Below are 25723 nucleotides of genomic sequence, written 5' to 3'. Positions count from 1 at the left end.
GGTATAACTAGATAGATATCATCCATAGCAGATGATTACTCTTATGAGACTGCTGTTGATTGAAGATTGTCTGACTTTGGGAAATGAGGGCCTGACACTGGACGGTGTTCACTAAGTTGAGTTGTTCATTGATTCAACAGATTTAAAATAGGTTCTGATGGCTACAGAATAATCAAATCAGTTTTTCTTTGAGCTTGTGGGAATTTTTTTAATTCCCAGGAAGAAGTATTCCTCTTCCTGTCCAAGAGCAATCTCTATATCTGTGTTCTTAAATCCCTCTCTTTCCAGATCCTGCTCCATCAGTCATTCTCTTCCTCTTGGGTTTTCTAGAGTTCCTCTTTTATTGCACGGAACAGAAACCCCCTTGAGTTACTTCTAGTGCTGAAACCTGTATTTAAGGACAGGTTATGTTTATTATACCAGAGTCCTTCAAACATCCTCACCGTTTTGCCTACCTATCCCTGCCTTCTCTTTCTTATCTTCACTGCAACAGGTGGGCATATTGGCATGAACGAGTAGAACCAAGAATGCATGTTTAGACTTTCAGTAGATCTGAGTGGATTCAGGTGAGATACTGGGAAGACAATACAGTACAGCCCTCAGGAAGCAAGTTTTACTCCTTTTGCTTTTCATTGGTTCCTCTTTCTGCTTCTCTCAGCACACCTGCTCCAGTCTCCTGCTTCTCTTTGCAGACTAGCTCCATCTTACACCTTTTAGAAAATAAGGAGCCAGACATCTGATGTACATTACTCGAGGAAAACACAATTACAAAAAATTTCTTAATTAAAAGGGAGAAAATACAATGTATCCCCCAGCATATCAGCACCATATATTGGTCAAATCCTCAGAGTTATTTTACATCCCTCAGCTCAGCACACCAGCGTTGTAGGGCAAGCATTCCATTGATACTGTAGGGGTACCCACGGGTGGGTGACAGTGTGTTTGAGGACATCAGTGAATTCCCAGCACCAGTTTGCTGACTCATATCCTTAGATGTGGAGGGAGTTCCTTAGTCAAAACATTTGATTACATCATTTTTGCTTATTGGGAAGTTTTCCTTTCACCTCTGATCTTTAGATCATCCCTGAGATAGTCACTGATAAAAAAATTTCCCCCCAAGGAGTAGAGCTCCTAAAATATTTCTTTTCTGCCATTATCCTTTGTACTTGGGATTAAGAATCTCTGGAGAGGTTGAGATGCCTTGCCATGTTGATCTGAGTCAAACACAGGACCCAACAGTTCAGGCTTAGTGTTTTTCTGGCAATTCAGTTCTTACAGAACTTTAGTGGGTTGCCTCTCCTTTTTGCTTCTAAGGGTGCCATGTTGTTGTTCCTATTGTTTTACTGTTGTGATAACCTTCTTTTTCTTCCTTTTTTACTTTTGGTATTTTTTTCTTTTGGCATAATTACAGATTTAGAGAAAGCTACAAGAATAGTACAAAGAATTTCTGTATCCCCTTTACTCAGATTCCCCAAATGTTAACATTTTTTTCACATTTGCTTTTTTTTATGTTTTTTTGTTTTGTTTTGTTTTTTAATTTTATTTATTTATTTATGTCTGTGTTGGGTCTTCGTTGCTACACGTGGGCTTTCTCTAGTTGCAGCAAGTGGGGGCTACTGTTCATTTCGGTGTGTGGGCTTCTCATTGCGGTGGCTTCTCTCATTGTGGAGCACAGGCTCTAGGTGTGTGGGCTCCAGAGCACAGGCTCAGTAGTTGTGGCACGTGGTCTCCAGAGTGCAGGCTCAGTACAGTTGTGGCACACGGGCTTAGTTGCTCCGCGGCATGTGGGATCTTCCCGGACCAGGGCTCAAACCCGTGTCCCCTGCATTGACAGGCAGATTCTTAACCACTGCACCACCAGGGAAGTCCATGTGGGTTTTATTTGAACTCCAAGTTGTCACTGCCTTGGAGTTGGTAGATGGCCTAATACTACCTAAATGAGCACCAGGAAATGCACAGTCACTGGGATTCATATGTCAATTTTTTTTGGCCATGCACCAAACAGGAAGAAAAAATGACCTCAGCCTAACCTCTCATACTTTAGAGAGACTTTTTTCAATTAGCAATATAAGGAAGTGCTATTGAATGGAGTTTAGAAAATCAGACTTGGTTGTACCCTTAGAGAAATTTTGTTGGGGAAATTCTGAGAGAACTTGAAAATAAATGAACTCGGACTTCCCGCGACAGTGAGAGGCCCGAGCACCGCGATGAAGAGTGGCCCCCGCTCGCTGCAACTGGAGAAAGCCTGCGCGCAGAAACAAAGACCCAACACAGCCAAAAACAAATAAATAAATAAATAAAAATAAAAATTAAAAAAAGGTGAACAAATAGACAAGACCCTGGCAAGGCTAAGGAAAACAAAGATAAAAGAAAAAAGAGAGAAGAGAAAGAAACAGCCATACAAATGAAATTAAAAGAATAAGAGACCTTTAATCAAATTTCATGCAAAACATTTTAAACTCTAAGTAAAATGGATGACTTTTAAATGACTAAAATTAACTCAAGGGCTTCCCTAGTGGCACAGTGGTTAAGAATCCACCTGCCAGTGCCGGGGACACGGGTTCGAGCCCTGGTCCGGGAAGATCCCACATGCTGCGGAGCAACTAAGCCCCTGCGCCACAACGACTGAGCCCGCACGCCTAGAGCCCGTGCTCCACAACAAAGAGAAGCCACCGCGATGAGAAGCCCACTCACTGCAACAAAGAGTAGCCCCGGTTCACCACAACTAGAGAAAGCCCGTGCACAGCAACAAAGACCCAACGCAGCCAAAAATAAATAAATTAAATAAATAAATTTTAAAAAAATAATAAAATAACTCAAGAAAAGTAAGAATTCTGAACAGATGAATAACTACATAAGAAATTAAAAAGATTTTCAAATATCTATCATTAAAAAGCTTCCAGATCCAGATGATTTTATAAGCAAGTTCAGTTCCATGTTCAAAAAAAAAAAATCTAAGTTATTCAAAGTATTTTAGAGCATAGGAAAAAAAATGAAAGGGCTGCCAACTAGTTTTTCAAAGCTGGAATAAATCTACAACTTGATTTTTGAAAGTACCAGGATGTCACCTATGAACACAGATGCAAAACTCATAAACAGAATAGCTGTTACGGGTTCGGAACACACTACCACAAAATTTGGCAACTTGGCGCACTGAATATTTTCAGTTGAAGGACTTTGAGAAACAACAGGTGTAGGCAGGGCTTTCTGAACTTCCCCTGAAGCAGGTCATCAGACCCTCATGTGAGAGGGGCCTTCCCTATATCCAGAGGAAAGAAGCATCCTTATTTCCAAAATGGAAGGACACTGACAAGAATCTGAACAAACAGGCCTTTCTAAGTTTCCCCCAAACTACCATTGTTAGCTCACATCCCTTTTTGTCCTTTCATATTCTTTCCATGACTTTCCACTCTAAATTAAACCTAGCATAAAAACTCTCAGGTTGGACTTCCCTGGTGGTACAGTGGTTAAGAATCCTCCTGCCAATGCAGGGCACACGGGTTCAATCCCTGGTCCGGGAAGATCACACATGCCACGGAGCAACTAAGCCTGTGAGCCACAACTACTGAGCCTGCCTTCTAGAACCCACAAGCCACAACTACTGAAGCCCGCACGCTTATAGCCCGTGCTCCGCAACAAGAGAAGCCACGGCAGTGAGAAGCCCGTGCACCGCAACAAAGAGTAGCCCCCGCTCGCCACAACTAGAGAAAGCCCACTCACAGCAATGAAGACCCAACGCAGCCAAAAATAACTAAATTAAAACAAAACAAAACAAAACTCTCAGGTTTAACCGTTTCTTTGGATCTTCATCTCCTAATGAAGCTTCCAGTGTTACATAAAACTTATACTGTGTTAAATAAATTTGTATTCTCTTCTCTTGTTAATCTGTGTTTTGTTACAGAGACTTAGCCAAGAACCAAAAAGGGCAGGAGGAAAAAATTACTCTTCCTCCCCTACATCAGCAAATGAAATTCAGCAGGTCAAGAAGGGTTTATTCCAAAATGGAGGGAGAGTTCAATCTTAGGAAATCTAGCATCATAGCTGTTTACAATATGCATTAAAGAAAAAACTAACCTACCAAAAACAGATTTGCTAAATCTTAACACTCATTCTTCTTTTTTTTCGTTGGGTCTTTGTTGCTGCGCGCGGGCTTTCTCTAGTTGTGGCGAGCTAGGGCTACTGTTCGTTGTGGTGCGCGGGCTCGTTGTGGTGGCTTCTCTTGTTGTGGAGCACAGGCTCTAAGCATGCGGGCTTCAGTAGTTGTGGCATGTGGGATCTTCCTGGACCAGGGATCGAACCTGTGTCCCCTGCATTAGCAGGCAGATTCTTTATCCACTGTGCCGCCAGGTAAGTCCTTAACACTCATTATTGATGAAAGTGCTTAATAAAATTAAAATAGAAGAAAATTTCCCAAACATTTACAAATAATACTTATCAGAAGGAAATATTATATTCAAAAGGGAAAGTGCATTTCTTCAAAGAAGATATACGAAAGGACAGCAAGTATATGAAAAGATCATTTGTCCTTAAGGAAATGCAAATGAAAACCGCAATGAGATACCACTTTGCATTCATTGGGATGGTGATATATATAAAAACAAACCAACAAAAACAGAAAATAATAAGTGTTGGAGAGGATGTGGAGGAATAGGAATGCTTATACATTTCTGGTAGGAATGTAAAATGTTGTAGCCCTTTGTTTTGGTGACTCCACAAAAGTTAAATCTAGAATTACTATATGACCCAGCAACTCTACTCCTAGATATAAAATCTAAAGAGTTAAAAACAGATACTTAAATATTTGTTAATGAATGTTCACAGCAGCACCATTCACAATAGCCAAGAGGTGGAAACCCCAAGTGCTCATCAACAGCTGAATAAGCAAATTGTGGTATATACATCTGATAGAATATTATTCAGCCACAAAGAGGAATGAAGTATTGATACACGCTACAATTAGGATGAACCTTGAAAACATGCTAAGTGATAGAAGACAGACACAAAACACCTATACTGTATGATTACATGAAATATCCAAACTAGGTAAATACATAGAGATAGAAAGCCAACTGATGGTTACCAGAGGATGGGAGACAGGGAAGAATGAGAAGTGATTGCTTACTGAGTATGGGGTATTCTTCTGGGGTGATGAAAAATGTTTTGAAACTAGACAGAGGTGGTGGTTGTGCAACATTGTGAATGCACTAAATGCCACTCAGTTGTACACTTTAAAATGGTTAATTGTATGTTATGTGAATTTCACCTCAATTAAAAAAACATACACAAACAACACTATACTGCATATTGTTTATGTATCTGTACAATGTTCTAACAATATAGAAACATGGACAGGGAGAACAAAGAACAAATTCATGATACTGCTGCCTCTGGTACAGGTGATGGGGAGGACAACAGGACTAGAGGAAATAGTTAGGGGACCTAAACAGTATTTGTTAAAGTAATCAACAGTATGCCTTTTAATAAAAATAAAGACAATCTGCAGTGAAAAGGAAGTGAAATTAATGTCAGAAACAAGAACGTTCAATCACCACTAGTTTTCACTATTTACTTTAATAATAATAAAAAAGAGGAACCCCCAAAATAAGTGGTACAAACATTAGAAATTAAGTAAAGATTAACTTTATTGATACATTCTTTATAAATTGTATCTTATACCTAGAAAATAATTGGAAACACATACCTTTAGTATTCTAACTACTTTTATTATTAACTCACATAGCCCTCACAACAACTCTGTGAGATAAGCACTATTATTATTAGATCTCCCTTTTATTTTATTTATTTATTTTCTTTTTTGGCTGCACCACGCGGCTTGCAGGATCTTAGTTCCCCAACCAGGGATTGACCAGGGTCCTCAGCAGAGAAAGTGAGGAGTCCTAACCACTGGACCGCCAAGGAATTTCCTCATTATCTCCCTTTTAAAGGTAAGGAAGGGACTTCCCTCATAGCACAGTGGTTAAGAATCCACCTGCCAATGCAGGGGACATGGATTTGATCCCTGGTCCGGGAAGATATCACATGCAGCAGAGCAACTAAGCCCGTGTGCCACAGCTACTGAAGCCTGCATGCCTAGAGCCCATGCTCTGCAACAAGAGAACCACCGCAGTGAGAAGCCCGCGCAGCACAATGAAGAGTATCCCCTGCTCACCACAACTAGACAAAGACCGCAGGCAGCAACAAAGACCCAACGCAGCCAAAAATAAATAAAAATTTAAAAGTAAATAAATAAAATAAAGGTAAGGAAGCTGAGGCTCAGAAGTGAAGTAGGTCACAGCTAATTCAATGGCAATTTTGGGAAATAAACATAGGCGGCATGTGCTCTTGTCCATTATACTATCTTATCAATCCAAGAGATTTGGCTATAAAATTATTAGAACTATTCGGAGTTTAGCAATGCAGCGGGGTAATATAAAAATCAATAATTTCTTTTATATCAACAATAAATTGTTTAAAAAGACAATTCAAACGTCTTTCAAAATAGCAGTCAAAAATTTTAAATACCTATGAATATATTCAAAAAGAAAGGAACCAAAATCCAGAAGAAAAACACTGTAAGACTTACTGAAGGGCATAACAGAAGACTCCAAAAAATGGAAAATCATACCACATTCCTGGGTGGGAAGAATCTTGTGAACTTGTCAATACTTCCGAAGTTTAAAAATAAAGAAAATGCATAAACAACAAGGATTTACTGTATAGCACAGGGGACTATATTCAATATCTTGTATTAACCTATAATGCTTCATCAAAATTTAAAAATGTTTATGTTTCAAAGGACACCATCAAGAAAGTGAAAAGGGGGGCTTCCCTGGAGGTCCAGTGGTTAAGACTCCATGCTGCCAATACAGGGGGTGAGGGTTCGATCTCTGGTCAGGGAACTAAGATCCCACGTGCCGTGCGGCCAAAAAACAAAATTTAAAAAAAAAAAAGTGAAAAGACAATCCACAGAATGGGAGAAAATGTTTGTTTGCAAGTCATTTATCTGAAGGGACTTGGATTCATAATAAATAACGAACTCTTACAATTTAAAATTTTATTTATTATTTTATTTAATTTATTTATTGTTTCTGGCTGCATTGGGTCTTTGCTGCTGTGCACAGGCTTTTCCCTGGTTGCGGCTAGTGGAGGCCACTCTTCATTGCGGTGCGCGGGCTTCTCATTGCGGTGGCCTCTCCCGTTGTGGACCACAAGCCCTAGGCGCGCGGGCTTCAGCAGTTGTGGCTCGCGGGCTCTAGAGCGCAGGCTCAGCAGTTGTGGCGCACGGGCCTACTTGCTCCGCGGCATGTGGGACCCTCCCGGACCAGGGCCCGAACCCGTGTCCCCTGCATTGTCCCCTGCATTGAAGCCGTGTCCCCTGCATTGTCCCCTGCATTGAACCACTGCACCAACAGGGAAGCCCAAACTCTTACAATTTAACAATAAAAAGATAAATAACCCAATTTTTAAATGGGCAAAGGATTTGAGTAGGCATTTCTCCAAAGGAGATAAAGAAATGGCGAGTATCTATAAACAGGTGAGTGGATAAACAAATTGTGGTATATCCATACAATAGATTATTATTCGACCATAAAAAGGAATGAAGTACTGATACTTGCTACAACATGAATGAACCTTGAGAACATTATGTTAAGTGAAAGAAGCCAGACACAAAAGGTCACATATTCTGTGATTCCATTTACATGAACTGTCCAGAATAGGCAAATCCACAGAAACAGAAAGTAGGTTAGTGGTTCCTGGTGGCCGGCGGGAGGGGAAAATGGGAAGTGACTGCTAACGAGAGCAGAGTTGCTTTTGGGGTGATGGAAATGACCTGGAAGTAGATCATGGTGATACTTGTACAACTTTGTAAATACACTAAAAACCAATGAACTGTACCTGTAAGATACCCTTTTAAAAAGAGTAAATTTTTACGGTATGTGCATTATAGCTCAATTTTTTTAAAAAAGGAAAAAAGTAAACACAATGTAATTTTTGTCATAATCCCAACAACACTGTAGTTTGGGGAGACAACACAAAGGGAAAACAACGTTTTTTAATCTTAAATTCATTTGGAAAAATACACCTGTCAGAATAAGCAAAGAAATGTAGGTGTATCCACTTGCCCTAACAGATATTAAAGTAGGTGTAAAATTATTGTTATAAAAGCATTACAGCGGGCTTCCCTGGTGGCGCAGTGGTTGAGAGTCCGCCTGCCGATGCAGGGGACGCGGGTTCGTGCCCCGGTCCGAGAAGATCCCACATGCCGCGGAGCGGCTGGGCCCGTGAGCCGTGGCCGCTGAGCCTGCGCGTCCGGAGCCTGTGCTGCGCAACGGGAGAGGCCACAACAGTGAGAGGCCCGCGTACCGCAAAAAAAAAAAAAAAAAAAAAAAAAAAAAAGCATTACAGCAAAGGAAAAAGTAGACTCATGCAATAGAAAAGAATTCAGAAATATTATATATATAATTTCATATAAGATAAAGGTGGCGTTTGTATGGAAGGGACATTTATTTATAAAATGCTGAAGGGAAAACACTATAAACTTGGCTTTTAAATGAATTTGTATTCTGTTAATCCTATCAGAATGTACTTATTTGAAAAATAGCATTGTATTTTATTTACTCAGTAGAGACTCCTTGCTGCTCCAAGATACCCTGCATGTTGGAAATTTCTGGCTTTCAGAATCAACTCAGATTGCATCCAAGGGCATTCCGGATCCCGCCCCAATCTCGGACAGTTCAACCGTTAAGTAGGGAGAAAGCCGGAAAACGGTGTTTCATAACCTACGCTGGATCATTTCTCCAGCCCTCACCCGCACGTTTAACTTCCGTTTCTTTCAAATACCTGCGTATAAGCTCCAAGTTGAGCACTATATCTTCTCCGCCTCTGCTTATTTTACAACCCTATTCCATGTATTTACCCGCAGGGCTACCCCGCCACATTGTAACTGCCAGAAAGGCAAGACCGCGGCTTGCTCGTCTTTATGTGCCCTGCTCTTAAAACAGCGCTAGGCGCATAGAAATGAAAAAAAAAAAAGAAATTCTTCGAATGACCTTTGGGACGAATCGTTTCCTTTTTCCTAAACAGCTAACTGAAACGTGAAGTTCGAAAAACTCGTGGGAAAGCGTTCTCCCAAGCAAGAGGCTGGGACTCCACACGAACATGACTGAAAATTAAACAGGAAAACCTGTTTAATTCTCTGACTCATGCGTATTGTCTTCTAGGCTACCAACTTGCCCACAACAAAGATGGATTCTCCTTGTCCCAGTTCCTCCTAAATACCAGATTTAGCAGCCATCTTTTGCAAGGGCAAGGCGCAAGCCGGAAGGTCACACCCTGTCTCACAGAACGCCAGGCGCCTCGAAATCAACGAGAGTCCAATCGGAATAGACGTTTACACCGGAACCGCTTTTCCTCACGACCGGAAGAGGTTTTGCGTAAGGGCGTTGGGGCGGAAGTGACGGGAAGGTGGTAGCGGAGTAGTTGGCGGGTGGTTGATCAGAGCCGGTCGCCATGTCCGCGGGGAGCGCGACACATCCTGGAGCCGGCGGGTAAAGCTCCGCGGGAGAGGGCATCGCAGCGAGCATGGGGCGTAGGAGAGGCGGAGGGATCATGGGAAGCAGCGTATGGGTGGAGGGGCGCTTAGTTGGGAAGTGTACATATTGGAGGGCCGGACTCTTGAGAAGGGTGGTGAGCAGGCCCGGAGCCCCTGAAAAAGGCCAGCGGGGATCAGAGAGAGGAGGAAAGCACGGACTTCGGAAAGGACTAGACAAGGGGAAGGCGAAAACGAGGGCGTATAGGACAGAGTGGAATCTTCTCATGGAGGCGACGGAATAGAAAGGAAGGAGACCCTGGGAAAATGTTGTAATAGTTTTCTATTTAAGGAGAGATGGTAATTTCAGCTCCTACAGGAGATTCGAAGTTGCAGAGGGAACATGATAGGGGGAAAATGGGATGCTAAGGCGTAGTAAGGGGAGAAAAATATAAATGAAAGCTTTGGTGGAGCCCAGTATTTTCCTTTTACTTCCGTAGGCGCCGCAGCAAATGGGACCAACCAGCTCCAGCCCCCCTTCTCTTTCTGCCACCAGCGACCCCAGGTGGGGAGGTTACCAGCGGTGGGGGAAGCCCTGGGGGCTCCACCGCTGCTCCCTCTGGAGCCTTGGATGCTGCTGCTGCTGTGGCTGCCAAGATCAATGCCATGCTTATGGCCAAAGGAAAGCTGAAACCAACTCAGAATGCTGCTGAGAAGGTATTTGAAGTTGAGGGGATTCTGCTAATTGCAATTTTAATGGGGGTTATTTTGTAATCTTGTAATTCTCAATAATTTGCATTTATGGAAGGGGAAAACAGCGATACAGTAATTTAAAGAGTACTTAGTTTTGGAACATATTTGATGATATCTTGTTATTTGTTTTTAGGAGACAGTTTTGATTGGGCTGATTACATTTATGGACCAAAAAGCTTGTTTTGTCTATGTTCACGTAGTTCAGCTTAAGTTCTGTATATTCATCTAAAGCAATGATGTGATATGTTTTTTGATAACATGCACATTTTCCCTGAAGTCAAAAGAGAAATTCAGGTAAATCATGTGAGCTTTAAAATGTCACGTCTAATTAGAAGCTGTAGATTCAAATTTCTAATGACTGCCTAACTGCCTAACTAAAGCGCCGTTAAACATAAACTAAAAACGAGTAATTTATATACGGGTTGTTTTGCTGTTTTCGTACAAATTGAGGAAATTATTTGGTCATTTTATAAAATCCCTGTTATTATTAGAATCTTACAACTAGAATGGATCTGAACTTTGAAGCCTTTAATTTACCTTGCCATAGAATGCAAGAATCTTCCTGCAGGATAAATAGTACAGTTCCATTTGTATTGCTAGAATGCATGCTTTGCGCTTAAAAAATCCTTACAACAATTTTATGGAATGCAGTATCGTCACCACTTTATAGATAAGGAAAATTAGGCTCATGAATAGAAAGTAACTGTCCTAGATCTGTAAATGGTAGGCACAGATGTCTGACTTCAGAGTCACCTTGGACAGTTGGGTGTTTAGCTTTTGTTTGAAAGCCTCTGGAGTTGGAGAATTAAGTGTGTTCCAAGACAGCCCATTCCACTGTAGTTATACTTTGAAAAAAATTATTTTGGCTTAAATTAAAATTGCCTTCCATGGTACCTGGGAAGAGATGAGTTCTGTGTTTGAAAATGCAATTCATGTGAAGTGATGGATATGTTAATTAGTATGTTTGTGGTGATTATTTCACATTGTATACATATATCAAGACATAAAGTTGTACACTTTAAACGTATATTTTTGTCAGTTGTACCTCAGTAAAGCTGGGGGAAAAAAAGAAAGAAAATGCAATTCGTCGGCCTTCCAGTTTATCAGTAGATAACATCAACATCGTTTATCAGTAGGCACCTGTCTGGATGCTTTAATGTTCAAGTTCTGCGGATTTGGTGAAAACTTTTAGTGAATTGGAAGTTTGTTATTCATTGTATTTTTATGGTTTGAAAAGATCGTGTGAGTCAGTTTTCTCTTTCTAAGGTCTAGAAGGAAATACTAAAAGCACACTGACAGAATGGATACTTGAATGTTAAAATTCTTAATACAGATGTTAATCATTTATACTCACTTTTTCTCTAAAAAGTAATCTCTAAAATGGTAATTGAACTCAACAGGAGGTAGCATGGTGCATAAATATTGGATTTAGAATCAGAATTCCTAGGTTTGAAACCCAGAATCCCCAGTTACTGGTTGTAAATTTTAAGATTTAGTTCCTTGGTCACGTTAGCCACATTTCAAGTGCTCGATAGACATGTGGGTAGTGGCGCCCATATCAGACTGGCAAGTAGAAAACAGAAAGTTCTGTTGGACAACACTGATATGTACCTTTAAAGGTGGCCATAAGGATTCAGTGAGATAAGATGTGTAAATGCATTCTGAAAGGGGCTAAACAAATGAAAAGAGATATTGTTGAGTTTGTTTAGTTTGCCTCCACATTTAGAAAATGTACCTAATGAACAAATAAATAATCTGTATTTTACCTTCCTTGTGCTGTCCAGGGTAACTAAAGGTTGGGGAGGGCCATCTTGAGGTTAAAATTTTTTCAGATAACACTCAGATCCAGCTATCTGGAGTTGCCTATAGTTTATTTTATTATTATTTTTTTGGCTGTGCTGCACAGCTTGTGGGATCTTAGTTCCCCAACCAGGGATTGAACCCGGGCCCTCACCAGTGAGAGCACGGAGTCCTAATCACTGGACCACCAGGGGATTCCCTGTAGTTTCTTTTTCTTTTTTTTTTAATTGAAGTATAGTTGATTTACAATGTTGTGCTAATTTCTGCTGTACAGCATTTTTTTTTCCATTTTATTATTTTTTATTGAAGCATAGTTGACTTACAATATTGTGGATTTGTCTGTAGTTTAAAGTGAGAGAAAACAGATCAGGTTTTAGGATCTTACTCGGCTTTTCATTCATTCTCTTCTGTTCTTCCTTAATAGAGAGTAAAGGGATGTGAATTAGATACAATTTGAGGTCACTGTAAGGATGGAATTAGTTGAATTTGTTGTGTTGTGACTCTACCGTTGGCACAAAGGCAACTTCCCATTATACAAATGAGGTGTATGAGTTGTTGGACTCATGTTGTGCATGGACTCTACCCTACCCTATATTTTACTACACGTGTAGCTATCTAACTGAGCAATAAAGCATCATAACTTGGCCCTTTAATTTTCCTTTTGGAGATTGCAGCTTCTATTCCATAACGTTTCTGTAATTACATGGTCATAAAAATGCACACACGGCCAAGGTTACAGAGAAATCTGATGATGGCCTTCAAGTAAATTGACTGTACTTGATGTTATTTTTGTGAGGTTTTGTTTGCTTTTTATTTCATTTATGAAGAATGACCAAGGAGTATTTCCAGATGTGTTTGCAGGCAGGCAAGGGAACAGTAAGGAGGTGATGGCACTTGGGCAAGGGTAGTTTCAAATTGGACAACAAAGAGATATTTATTTCATCATATAAACTTTTTAATCTAATTTCTCTTTTTGTAGCTTCAAGCCCCTGGCAAAGGCCTAACTAGTAATAAAAGCAAGGATGACCTGGTGGTGGCTGAAGTGGAGATCAATGATGTGCCTCTCACGTGTAGGAACTTGCTGACCCGAGGACAGACTCAAGATGAGGTGTGGAGATGTCGGGCCTCTTTGGGGAAGGTGGTGGGTGGATGTAGTTTCGGGAAAACAAGGCCTTTAAACACAAACAGGAGTCAGATTTTTATTAGTGGATTTGGGTCGTCGTCTGCGAAGTCAGGATTGGGTTTAACTGTGGAAGAACTTCTTAGTGAAGTTAAGGAAACAGATATGGGTGAATTCCTTGAGTTAGTTTGAGTACAAAACAATGGAATCAAAGTTTCAGATAATAGGAGAGAACTTATTCCTGCCTATTGGTGGAGTGAATTAATGGGGAAAATCTATCCTGCTACCTGTCATTGAACTCAGTTGCCACATCATCTTTTTAATAGAATGTTTCCTTTTTAGATCAGCCGACTTAGTGGGGCTGCAGTGTCAACTCGAGGGAGGTTCATGACAACTGAGGAGAAGGCCAAAGTAGGACCAGGGTGTGTATGCATATCCTGTACTTTGGGGAAAGGTTGGACATAGGACTCACATTAGCTTCATATTTTTCATTCGTAGGGAATATGTGTATATGTTTGGTTAGTAGCTGTACACACACACATGCTTTATAGCAAAATTTGGGACATCTCAAACAGATGTTAAGTGTTAGCAGCTATTTTCTTTCCTCTTGCTCTTTGGTTTTTTACTTCACAATTAATGGTTTTATTGGAGGAAATAAGTTACAGTAAAGTGTAAAAGAAGATAATAATTGTTAACGTTTAATGTATACGTTTCTAAACTTTTTCCCTATGGAAATATTTCCCCCAACAAATGGGTTCCTACTTTGCCATAATCTCCCTTTTAGAAAAATCCTTTTATCAAATTCCTTATTGCCTCTATGATGACTATACGTTGTAGGTTATCCATGTAAAGGTTTCATCTCAGTTTAGTTTCGTTACTTCCATTATTCAGTTTTTGAGGGCAGGTATTCAGGCAGTGCAACATTTTTCACATTGGTTTAAACTAAATATAATTAGGAGGCAAAATTTGCTCCCCACCCCAAACAAGACTATATTTTAACTTTGCATATGGAGGGTTGCTGTTTTGAACTTTTTTGTCTTTAAACACGGTTATATTTTACCTACTGCTTTTTATTAACTCTATGGTTAGTGATCACTTTCTTCGTTATTATAATCACAATCTGAATCTAAGCCACTTTATGTTTAGAATCTAAAGAGTCTTCTCAGTTGGGTGTGGGCCTTTATTTTAATTTTATTTATTTATTTTATAAATTGATTGATTGATTGGCTGTGTTGGGTCTTTGTTGCTGCGCATGGGCTTTCTCTAGTTGCGGTGAGCGGGGGGCTACTCTTCATTGTGGTGCATGGGCTTCTCATTGTGGTGGCTTCTTTTGTTGCGGAGCACGGGCTCTAGGCGCACAGGCCTCAGTAGTTGTGGCACGCGGGCTCAGTAGTTGTGGCTCGCGGGCTCTAGAACACAGGCTCAGTGGTGCATGGGCTTAGTTGCTCTGTGGCATGTGAGATCTTCCTGGACCAGGGCTCGAACCTATGTCCCCTGCATTGGCAGGCATATTCTTAACCACTGTGCCATCAGGGAAGTCCCGGGTGCGAGCTTTTAAAGAAATGTATCTATATGCCACCATCACTCTTGTCTCATTAGTTTGGATAGCCAAGAGCGCGTTTGTCTGTAACTTATTAGACAGCCAACAAAAAAGAATTGTCTTCTCAAACATTGGGTTATCCAGTTGACTGGAGGCTAATGTTCATGAGCCCATAAGAGCATATTTGATCCCTGTGTGGGCCCATTAACTTTAAGCAACCAACAAAGTTTATTCATTCCCCAGCTGTAAAACCATGTTCTTAGAAATTAACTAGCAACAGCCATTTTCGTGTATATAGTCTCTTTTACTTACTTGGAAACTTTGTGAAACATTACAAATTAGATTTGGTGACCCATTTGGCTCCTTTGTTTGTGACCAGTTTGGGATCATCATTTTATATTTCTCTTTATAGGGATCGTCCATTATATCTTCATGTTCAGGGCCAGACACGGGAATTAGTGGACAGTAAGTAATGTTTTTGGCTCACCTACTGTTTTTTGTTAAGGGCAAAGTATTATATGTAATAAGTTGGCAAACTATTTGTTCCTGATGGCTGTTCTAACTCTTCTTTATGAACTAGTCATGAATGTGCTTGGGGAATCTATAAAACGGATTAAAACATGTGTAGTTGAGCATTGGCCTGGGTTTACCATTGGATACTAGTCAGTTCGTTCATTTCTTTAGTATAGTATCTTACTATCTGTGTTTTTCCCTAGGAGCTGTAAACCGAATCAAAGAAATTATTACCAATGGGGTGGTCAAAGCTGCAACAGGGACAAGTCCAACTTTTAACGGTGCAACAGTCACTGTCTATCACCAGCCAGCGCCCATTGCACAGCTGTCTCCAGCTGTTAGCCAGAAGCCTCCCTTCCAGTCAGGGGTATGTTTTGTGGAGAGATCATTAACAGCGTTATCATTTCTGTAAAAATGATACATGCCAAATACTACAGAAAGTATGAAGAAAAACCTGAAATTCCAATCTGAAAGTTACCACCGTTGATATCCTATTAATGGACCATTTAGGTTTCTGAGGGGTAGTGAACTTCTGAACACACATCTCTTTATACTGACACATTCTAGAAAAGGGATTGATAGATCAAAGAGTACACACGCTGTACATTTTGAAGTTAGTGGTTTGATTTAAATTTGTAAACTTGATGGCAACTGGAGGACTAAGAAGGCTGAGTCTGATGAAGCAAGACTCTGCTGATACAATCCTCCTAGAAAAAAAGGGTTGGAGAGAGCAGCCCTTATTGGAGAACATCCCAGGGCTGACTGTACTACCCAACATTTTAGTCCAGTTTTACAGTAGACTGTCTTTGCTGTTTCTTGTTAACTTACATCAGTTGGGGTAAATCGGTATGCTTACTCAGTATTGAATCTTGCGTTTTCATCTCTTAAATAGATTTCACTGAACAGAGTAAGGTGTTAATGTTGTAGGAATATCCGTGGAATATGTAGTTTGCATTTAAATTAAGCTACTTGATAGGGTTTATTTTTTAGGCTCATGGTAGAAATTATAGGGGGGTGTTTATCCTGGAAGTGATTGAAAGTATCTGGAGGATTAAAGTATTTTGCATAATAATTTTCAAGATTAGGTTTTAATTATGTATTCTCTGTTTAATTTGAGGTATTCTATTCTTCTACAGATGCATTATGTTCAAGATAAATTATTCGTGGGTCTAGAACATGCTGTGCCCACTTTTAACGTCAAGGAGAAAGTGGAAGGTCCAGGCTGCTCCTATTTGCAGCACATTCAGATTGAAACGGGTGCCAAAGTCTTCCTGCGAGGGAAAGGTTCAGGCTGCATTGAGCCAGCATCTGGCCGAGAAGCTTTTGAACCTATGTACATTTACATCAGGTATGGATGGATGGGGCTGAAGATATTTGGATACTTGTCAGCTGATCAGTACAGGCAGGAATGATTCAAAAGGAGCAAGAGAAAATGGGCTTAATAAGTAATAACATAAGAAACTTAAGTAAATATAGCAGTAATCACTTTGTAATTAGTTAATAAAAACTGAATTAAGAGGTGGAATTGGTTTTTTTAATATTCAAATCCTTGGGTTTTATAAGGGTCTGTGATCATAAAATGAGCTGTGATAAGCCTAAAATAACTTTCATTTAAACCTATGAGAGTATTAATACATCTTATAGTAATTTTAATGACCTTCAAATATCTTTTCTTTGTATCAAGAAGTACCATAACTCAGAGAAGGAGACCAATAACATTTGGGTAACGATATTAGGTATATCTTGAAGGGCTTAAATGACTTAATTTTTGTGTTCCTATTTCGTGATTTTCAGAAACTTAGATTTGTGCTATATTGAATATATTACATTTATAAAAGAGCATACAAAGTAGAAGCAGAATTCTGTATCTTTTCTTTTTCTCCCCTTCAAATTTCTTGGTTCTTATGTCTTTGCAGTCATCCCAAACCAGAAGGCCTGGCTGCTGCCAAGAAGCTCTGTGAGAATCTCTTGCAAACAGTGAGTTGTATTTATCTGTCTGAAACTCATCTAGGAGATCTACTGCCATTTTGGACTGTGTGTCTTAGCTATTTTTCTACCTGTATTAGTTTCTTAGGCCTGCCATATCAAATTACCACAAACTGGGTGACTTAAAACAACAGACGTTTATTCTCTCGTGGTTCAGGAAGCCAGAAGTCCAAAATCAAGGTGTGGGCAGGATGGTTCCTTCCGAATGCTCTGAGGGAGAATCCATCCCATTCCTCTCTGCTAGCCTCTTATGATTACCTGCAGTCCTTGGCATTCTTAGCCTTGTGTCAGCATAACTCTGCCTCCATCTTCACCTGGCCTTCTTCCCTGTATCTCTGTGTCTATCTCTTCTTGTAAGGATAACCGTCATTGGTTTTAGGGCCCACCCTAATCCAGTGTGACTGCATCTTAATGATCTCCATCTGCAAAACCTTGTTTCCAATTGAGGTCATATTCCAAGGTTCTGGGCAGACAAGAATTTGGTGGTGGTTGGGAACAACACTATCCAAACGTCTACATTATTCTGGCAACTAATATTCTCTATAAAGAAGTCAAACTCCCCTAGCCAGGGTCACAGTTGGCTTGCATTTCTTCTTCAGGAGCTATTTCAGTATGAAATTTCTAGTATATAGAGTCATAAAATCTCATTGTTGTCAGTTATTTAAATACTACTATTAATCCCGGTCAAGTTGTTTATGATGCACATTCCAAATTTAATAGTAGCTTTAGCTAAATTAAGGGTGGAGCTATAATAATTTAAAACCAATTAGCAATGCCTTTGGGATAATTGGTTTAATTATCCATTCTTTTTATTCTATAATCAAATAACCAGAAGTTAAACCACAGGGCTGTTTTTATAGCACCTAAAGGAAATCAGGTTTGGTGGCTGAATATGTTCAACCTTGTGTTATTTGGTGTTAAGCTTTTTGGGAAGAAGCTATTGTTTTCTTTGCTTTTGTGGGGTAACCTGATTTACCACCCTTGTACCATATAACTTCCTTGACCATTCCCCTTCTTTTTCTTTGTTGCCACTTGAAGTTGGACTTAGATGCTTATAATAAAGAACTGGACAGGGGAAGTACTAAACCTTCATTAAACCATGAGCTCCTTGAGGGCAAATTACCCAGTAAATAAAAGAATGAACGACTTCTCTACAGTTATACAGACAACTTAGAAATTTCCTGACTGCTTAATTTCTGTGGCTCTCTGAATGATTTTGTACCCCAGAATTGGGTCAGTTTGTGGGAGGGGGGGAGTCAGGATGCTCCTGATGTCCATGCCCCTGGTTCCCAAAACCTGGCCTAATAATTTATAGGTGTGCCTTATTAAAATTTAGATTAAACAAGTCTAAATTTGATTGAAACAGTGGAAATGTTTTAATTCCTAATTGCTTTGATCTTAGAATTATATATCCTTATACATACTCAGTGAATTGGGTCTGTTCCGTATTGATTTGTTTTCCCTTCACTTTCAGGTTCATGCTGAATACTCTAGATTTGTGAATCAGATTAATACTGCTGTACCTTTACCAGGTGTGTATGTCTTGAAGTGTTCAACTAAAAAATATTTTGCTAGTGATATTGATGTATAAAATATGATACTTGAGGCTAGATTAACTGTGCCAGGGCACTAATAATGTTCCCTTTAACTTAGGGTAATTTGGAAAGCCATTTGTGCCTCAGTAGTTTTCTTCCCTAGAGATTAAGTTTAATATTCAGCGAAAATGTCTCATTCTGCTGCAGCTGATTAAACACTTTTTTTCTTCCCCCTCAGGCTATACACAACCCTCTGCTATAAGTAGTGTCCCTCCTCAGCCACCATATTATCCATCCAATGGCTATCAGTCTGGTTACCCTGTTGTTCCCCCTCCTCAGCAGCCAGTTCAACCTCCCTACGGAGTACCAAGCATAGTGCCACCAGCTGTTTCTTTGGCACCTGGAGTCTTGCCAGCATTACCTACTGGAGTTCCACCTGTGCCAACACAATACCCGATAACACAAGTGCAGCCTCCAGCTAGCACTGGACAGGTAGGATGCCAGGATATGATACATTAGACCATTGAATTAGGAAAAATTGGGGCAGGGAACGGGTGAAAAGCTGGTGGTATTATTTAGAAGTAATATGGAATGTGACGTATTTTTTTTACCTATTGTCTTTTTCCTGTGTTCCTACCACCAAACTACCTGAATACTTTGGAGTAGTGTGTACATGTGTGTATTCATCCTAAAGTTTGCAGTCAGTTTCATAACTCTTGCCACCAAATACAACTTTAGAGCAAGAGATGCCAAGCTTTCTATGAAGGGCTGGATGGTAAATATTTTAGGCTTTGTGGGCCATACAGTCTCTGTCATAACTACTGCACTCTTGTTGCTGTAGTGCAAAAGCTGCCGCAGACAATACCAAATGAATGAGCATGGCTGGGTTCCAGTAAAACTTGATTTACAAAAATAGGTAGGCCAGAACCATAGTTTGCCTGTCCCTGGCCTTGCAGTGTTAGGAAAGTTCTCATGGAGAAAGGCTGGCGTACTGCACTCATCTAAATGATTGGAACTGATTTACTAATCTTAGAAGAAATATTATACCATATACAAGTATTCCTAGGCCAAGAGATAATGTACTTTCCAAACTCAAGGATTATAAATGCTGGTATATATTTCTGAAGCTAGGTAAGAAACTAGAATTTTAGGAAAAAAGTCAGTAGCCAGCTCATCTAAATTATGTACAGTCCTTCTTAAAGGCAGGGGAGAGACTAATGGAAGCATGGTAATGGATTTATGGCGGGTCCTCTGTGGGCCTCTCATAGTGTACCCATGCCAGAGTAAATTGCAGCCTCGAACCATTGCCCAGCCTCCTTACCAGTGGGCTGTGAGCACTGAAGGGGGTTGTACAGTGTGAAACCAAAAATGGGCTTCTGAACTCACTTCTGTTTGTGGTCCCCTAGTCATAATTATTTTATGACTTTTATATTTAGGCATAGCTATAGTTCTGCAGCTTTGAGCCACATCCTTTTGTAATTAGGAAGCAGTATGACAAAGTGGGTGAGAGTTGGGGTTTAGAGATAGACTTGCAGGGTCCGTGATGCTTCCCCATTTTTGAGCTATGTGATCTTGGGATAGAACTTAGTCTATCCAGGCTTTGGTTTTCCTTATATGCAAAATGGACATAATGATCATATCTCAAAGAGTTGCAAGGGTTAAGTAAGCAGTCGATAAATATTAGCTGTTACTGATGAGAGTTTTCATTTTAGAAGTGCTTATTTTCTCTAATATATCTATTTTTTCCTTTTGGGAACAACCTCTTAAAACATTAGACTTGATCTTGACATAACAGCTTACCCATGGAAGTGATAGATGAAGTTGCCTTTGCCACAAGCATTAGCAGCATTTATGATCCAGAAAGAGCTAATCACATTGATTAAAGGGCTTTAAATAAGAGAATGTTCTTGTTTGAGAACTTCTGAACTAAGTAAGTGGCTGGAGTATCTATTGTTTGTTAATGATCATGTTTGCTCCTAATGGCCAAAATGTGCATCAGGTTTTTCCTGAGAGTTCAAAGCGCTATTGAGTTTGTCAATTTCACGTTTTCCTACCATGAAGGTAGGAAGACTAGGTGATACTGTTACCACATTATACATGAAGGAAACTTAGGACCAGAAGATGAAGGATTCATATGAAACATACTGATCATTAAAGTATATTTTAATCATCCTTTAGTTACTTGTTAGTTGGACATTCTCACACTTTTTTCCTCCTTGGTTTGTTTTGGTCCCAGAGTCCGATGAGTGGGCCTTTTATTCCTGCTGCTCCTGTCAAAACTGCCTTGCCTGCTGGCCCCCCGCCCCCGCCCCCACTCCCAAGTCAACCTCAGGCACAGAAGAGGCGATTCACAGAGGAGCTACCAGATGAACGAGAATCTGGACTTCTTGGATACCAGGTTAAATAAAATATCCTGTCTTACTTTCCTCATCTTATCTTACTGTATTCTCCCTTTAAAGAAAGATAAATTCACATCTGTATCCACTGTCCTCCCAGTACTGGGATTTCTGCTTTCTGGAATCCATTTAGATTAGGTATTTATCCTTGGGGATTAATTTAAAGCAAGAGTGATTCCCTTTGGGTGGGTTTTGTCTTTGGGGTCAGTGTGATAAGAGAGTACAAAGCTCTCCGCCTAGAGAGAAGTCTCCTATGACTAGCATCTGGAAGTTCTGTAGAATTCTGCACTTCCTCTTTATACAGCAGACTCTTGAAAGCCTCTGATAGCTTGTAGTGAAATGTGTAGGGAAGAACTGTTATTCTACCAGTATATGGTTTGTATTTAAAACCTTGGCTTTCAACTTAGTGTTCTCTTTTTCCCTCCTAAAAAAGAGGATGATGTCTTTCTCCAATTCCTACACCCCTAAAAAAAGATAGCCAGAAATGCAGTGATTCTGTGCATGTACGTAGTCATTCACTAATGAGTTTTTTTAAGATTATTAAAATATATAATTTCGGTGCAATTTTGTTTTATCAGGAGAAGCACCTTTTTGCCAGAATCCTTGAAGCATTCTTTGAAACAAACTTTGGAGCATTTTTGTAGTTTATAACTAGATTTATACAAACCAGTTAAGTCATAGGTAGTTGAAAACACAGACATAGCATAGTGAGTCACAACATCCCTAACCAAGTCCTACAGAGAAAAATAACAGTCTCTACTCAAACTATAGTTACACTCCAAATGCCAAAGAACTATGTAGTGCAGCTTACTGCAATTTATCAGAAAGATGAAGCACTTGACAGTTACATTAAGGAGCTAAAGTCAATACAGCAGTTGTAGATTTGCTAATGCCACTGTATTTTTCTGCTCATAGCATGGACCCATTCATATGACTAATTTAGGTACAGGCTTCTCCGGTCAGAATGAGATTGAAGGTGCAGGATCGAAGCCGGCAAGTTCCTCAGGCAAAGAGCGAGAGAGGGACAGGTAGGTTGGTTGTAACATAATTATATATGAATACGTTCAGATGTCATTTTTTTGTACTATTAATGTGCATAATGATTGTTGCTATGAGCTTCCATGTTCTGAAACTGGAATGAAATCATTTGGATCAAACAGGCTCCTGTTTGTTGTAATTGATGCAGTAATGGAAAATATGATATCCCTTACACAGTCTTAGAAGCAGTTATACTCAGCCTTGAATAATTCAGTATTTGATTATTCACCTATCTTCCTTTACTTTTATTGTCTGAGTCTTAGACACTTTCCTAAGGACAGACAGTAAAAGAAGTGTTACACCGTTTTTGCTACTTAGAATCATAGAATATCACTGATGCAGGTGCTTGGATGGGAGTCCAGCCTGCCATCCAGTGCTTGAATTCTCCTTTCCTATATTATGTTAGCCTTCATAAGATGGAGCTGACTTATCACAACAGTTCATTCTGTCTTATTCATTCATTCTGTTATATCTATTTTTTTTCATTTCTTAAGTGAGAATATCATACTTTAATTCTTGGTGCATCATTTTATAAACTGCCTAGAAATATGTAACGTGACCGGCAAATTCCCTTAATGGACAGACCATGTTTTACATGTAATTGAAAGTATACAAAGGCATATCCATACAAATCAAACAGTTAACACAATTACTTTCAGGTCATGACAGAGATAATTTGCATTGGAAAGATCTCTTTTTTTTTTTCTTCTTTATTTTGACTTTTTTGTTTTTTTTGAAGTGTAGTTGATTTACAATGTTGTGTTAATTTTCAGGTGTACAGCAAAGTGATTCAGTTGTGTATACCTACATACCTATTTTTTTTTTCAGATTCTTTTTCCTTATAGGTTATTACATAATATTAAATATAGTTCTCTGTTGTATCTATTTCATTCATATAATTCATTCTATTATATCCTTACAATCTTACTTTTTTTTTTTTTGGCCGCACTGCTCGGCTTGCGGGATCTTAGTTCCCTGACTAGGGATGGAACCCGGGCCCCTGGCAGTGGAAGTGTGGAGTCCTAACCACTGGACTGCCAGGGAATTTCCTAATCTTACAACTTGATAACAGCTTGAAGAGTAGGGGAGTCAGGTGGAAAGGGTTGAAGTTAATAGTTAAACTGAACTTGAAAGATTACCTGCAGACTATATTGTTATTCTACTTCTTATCTACTGGAGATGTTGAAATTGTTTGAATTTGTCTGAAAAATTATTTAACTTTTTCTTTTAACAGGCAGTTGATGCCTCCACCAGCCTTTCCAGTGACTGGAATAAAAACAGAATCTGATGAAAGGAATGGGTCTGGGACTTTAACAGGGAGTCATGGTGAGTAAGGTGTAGCTGGGGGAGCAAGGGAATGGCTAAGACTGGTCTTAAACTATTGGTTTTCTAACCTGATGTTCATTCAGGTGTGACTCATTCAGATGTTTAATCCAACCTCTGTAATCTACTGGCTAATGAGAATACTTTTTTTTTTTATTTATAAGGACAGCATATAGTTACACAGCCTTTTATTTTCAACCGACGTGTGTCTAGAAAAGAGTCAGTCGACTTATATTTTATACATAGCATCAGTGACATTAAAACCCTAGGAAAAAGTAATGATTGGTAGGTCATTTCAAAATTTTGTTGCCTTTGTTGTTTTGAATACCTGGAGATAATCTGATACAGACTTAAAGATTTTTCTTTGTGTTGGGAGCTGAGCCACATCTCCCCTTATAACTCTATTTATTGGTTGGGAATGGTCAGCCAGTGGCTGTTTTTAAAAATGTTGCTTCTTAGTATCCCAGAACTCTAAATCCTGGAGAGGTCCATAAATGGGATTATTTTTGTTCTTTGCCTGTAGTCATAATAAAAATGAACAGAAGAAAATACATTTTTTTTCTTTTCTTCTTTTCTTTTAACTCTTTAAAAGGTGAAATATCAGCCTCCAGAGACTCACTTGCTAACTTTCCTTTTTTTTTCTTTTTTCTTTTTTTTTTTTTTTTTTTTGTGTGTGTGTGTGTGTGTTTCTTTTTTCTTTCTCTGCTTTCTTACATGGTTCTGGTGGATTCACATTTGCTGATGCTGGTGCTGTTTTTCGTGTGATCTTCAACGTTTTTGGGTGACCGTTGACCCTGTGACCTCAAAATGGTGTCCAATTAACCACTTACAATTAACATCTTTTTTTTAATTAACGAATTTATGGTATTATCTTTTTTTTTTTTTTTTCTTGGCGGGGAATGGGGTTGGGGTTGTTTTTCTCTCTTCTAGATTATCCAGTCAAGAAGATGAAAACTACAGAGAAGGGATTTGGCTTGGTGGCTTATGCTGCAGATTCATCTGACGAAGAGGAGGAACACGGAGGTCATAAAAATGCAAGTAGTTTTCCACAGGGCTGGAGTTTGGGATATCAGTACCCTTCATCACAACCACGAGCTAAACAACAGATGCCATTCTGGATGGCTCCATAGGCAACAGTGGAGCAGAGTTTTGAGCCTTGGTGACTCTTTAGCAATAATGCATGCATTTGATTTAACAAGACTCTGGGGCCTGTACTGGGAACCATCTTGGACCTTTGCAGAAGTCAGAGATGAATGTCCCCTTTCTTAAAGGGGTTGCATTCTTTTTAAAACATCCTTATTTCTGCCGTGGCATAGCATCTGTTAAAATTTACTTAGAATCACAAATTTGTCTCAGAAGCTTTTTAACAGTTGGTGAAATGTGCTTGTTCAACAGGGTCATTCCAGTATACCCTTTACCTGGTCCAGCCTTTTCCAAATGAATAGCCCCTATTCTGACGTAAAGCAAGTTTTATTTGTATTTTACTACTGTTTTGTGAATTTTGATAATAACTGGTTACATACAAAGCCTTACTATTTATTAGTGGGGAAATGATTTTAAGACCATCCATCCTTTCAGTACTTAAATCTAAGAACCTCCTCATCCCTGTTTCATTTTTGGATTCTTTGTTTTGGAAAATGTGGTTTTACTAATTTAAAACTGTTGGATATAGCTGGATCCTGGGATAGTGAAGGTTTTTTTTTCCTTTGGGATGATCCAAAGCTGGCACCTTCAGGCATTCTTGTCTCAGATAGCCGTTGCTGTTTTTATTGCCCGTCTAAGCTCATTGTCTTCAGCTGGGTCAGAGGCAACTACTTGATCAAAAGCTGGTCAGAACTCATCACAGAAATGAAACCCAGTGGTCTGTCTCTCTCAGAACTGGTTGCAGCTAAAATAGAGAGATTTGACTGCTTGCAATAGAATGGTGGACTTAGTGACTGAAATTGCAACTTGTCCTTTTTCTTGGCATTACAGGTTTTGCCAAAAGAACTTTTTTGTATCAAATATTGATGTGTGAAAGTGAAGGAGCTAGTCTGCTGAACCAGGAGTAGTTTGAGATACCGAACTGTCATTTTTGCACATTTGAATACTTTGCAGGCTGGCTTTGTATAAACGTATCCTCTGGTTTCCTATATGTTGTAAATATTTAGACCATAATTTCATTATAAATAAATGTATAAATATTCTGCT

The 25723-nt window shown here is 39.5% G+C and overlaps 1 protein-coding gene and 2 non-coding genes across 5 annotated transcripts; all 3 read left to right on the top strand.

Annotated features, from left to right (window-relative positions):
- Positions 1–9406: 9406 nt before the first annotated feature.
- KHDC4 (KH domain containing 4, pre-mRNA splicing factor) lies at positions 9407–25719 on the top strand. Of its 3 annotated transcripts, none has more exons than XR_010941141.1 (14): positions 9407–9548; positions 10030–10246; positions 13062–13190; positions 13545–13624; positions 15155–15207; positions 15459–15622; positions 16392–16603; positions 17172–17232; positions 18716–18773; positions 19015–19268; positions 21013–21174; positions 22116–22200; positions 23445–23536; positions 24464–24521. XR_010941141.1 is itself a non-coding variant. In XM_067728128.1 (14 exons), exons 1-14 carry the CDS (start codon positions 9511–9513, stop codon positions 24661–24663), a joined length of 1833 nt encoding a protein of 610 aa, XP_067584229.1. In that variant the 5' UTR covers positions 9408–9510; the 3' UTR covers positions 24664–25719. The 3 variants fall into 3 exon arrangements, 2 of the variants coding, with proteins under 2 accessions (XP_067584230.1, XP_067584229.1); XM_067728128.1 differs by having other exon boundaries at positions 9408–9548; positions 22088–22200; positions 24464–25719; XM_067728129.1 differs by having other exon boundaries at positions 23445–24606.
- Positions 15906–16035, top strand: LOC137220353 (small Cajal body-specific RNA 4). Its single transcript, XR_010941654.1, has one exon. It is a non-coding gene; the product is annotated as a small Cajal body-specific RNA 4 (non-coding RNA).
- LOC137220348 (small nucleolar RNA SNORA42/SNORA80 family) lies at positions 20000–20133 on the top strand. The gene has a single exon (XR_010941650.1). It is a non-coding gene; the product is annotated as a small nucleolar RNA SNORA42/SNORA80 family (small nucleolar RNA).
- Positions 25720–25723: the final 4 nt, after the last annotated feature.

The sequence above is a fragment of the Pseudorca crassidens genome, chromosome 2 (genome assembly GCF_039906515.1).
Source record: "Pseudorca crassidens isolate mPseCra1 chromosome 2, mPseCra1.hap1, whole genome shotgun sequence".
NCBI lineage: Eukaryota > Metazoa > Chordata > Mammalia > Artiodactyla > Delphinidae > Pseudorca > Pseudorca crassidens.
Note: the sequence above shows the minus strand (reverse complement) of the source record. Positions and strands in the feature narration are given on the sequence as shown.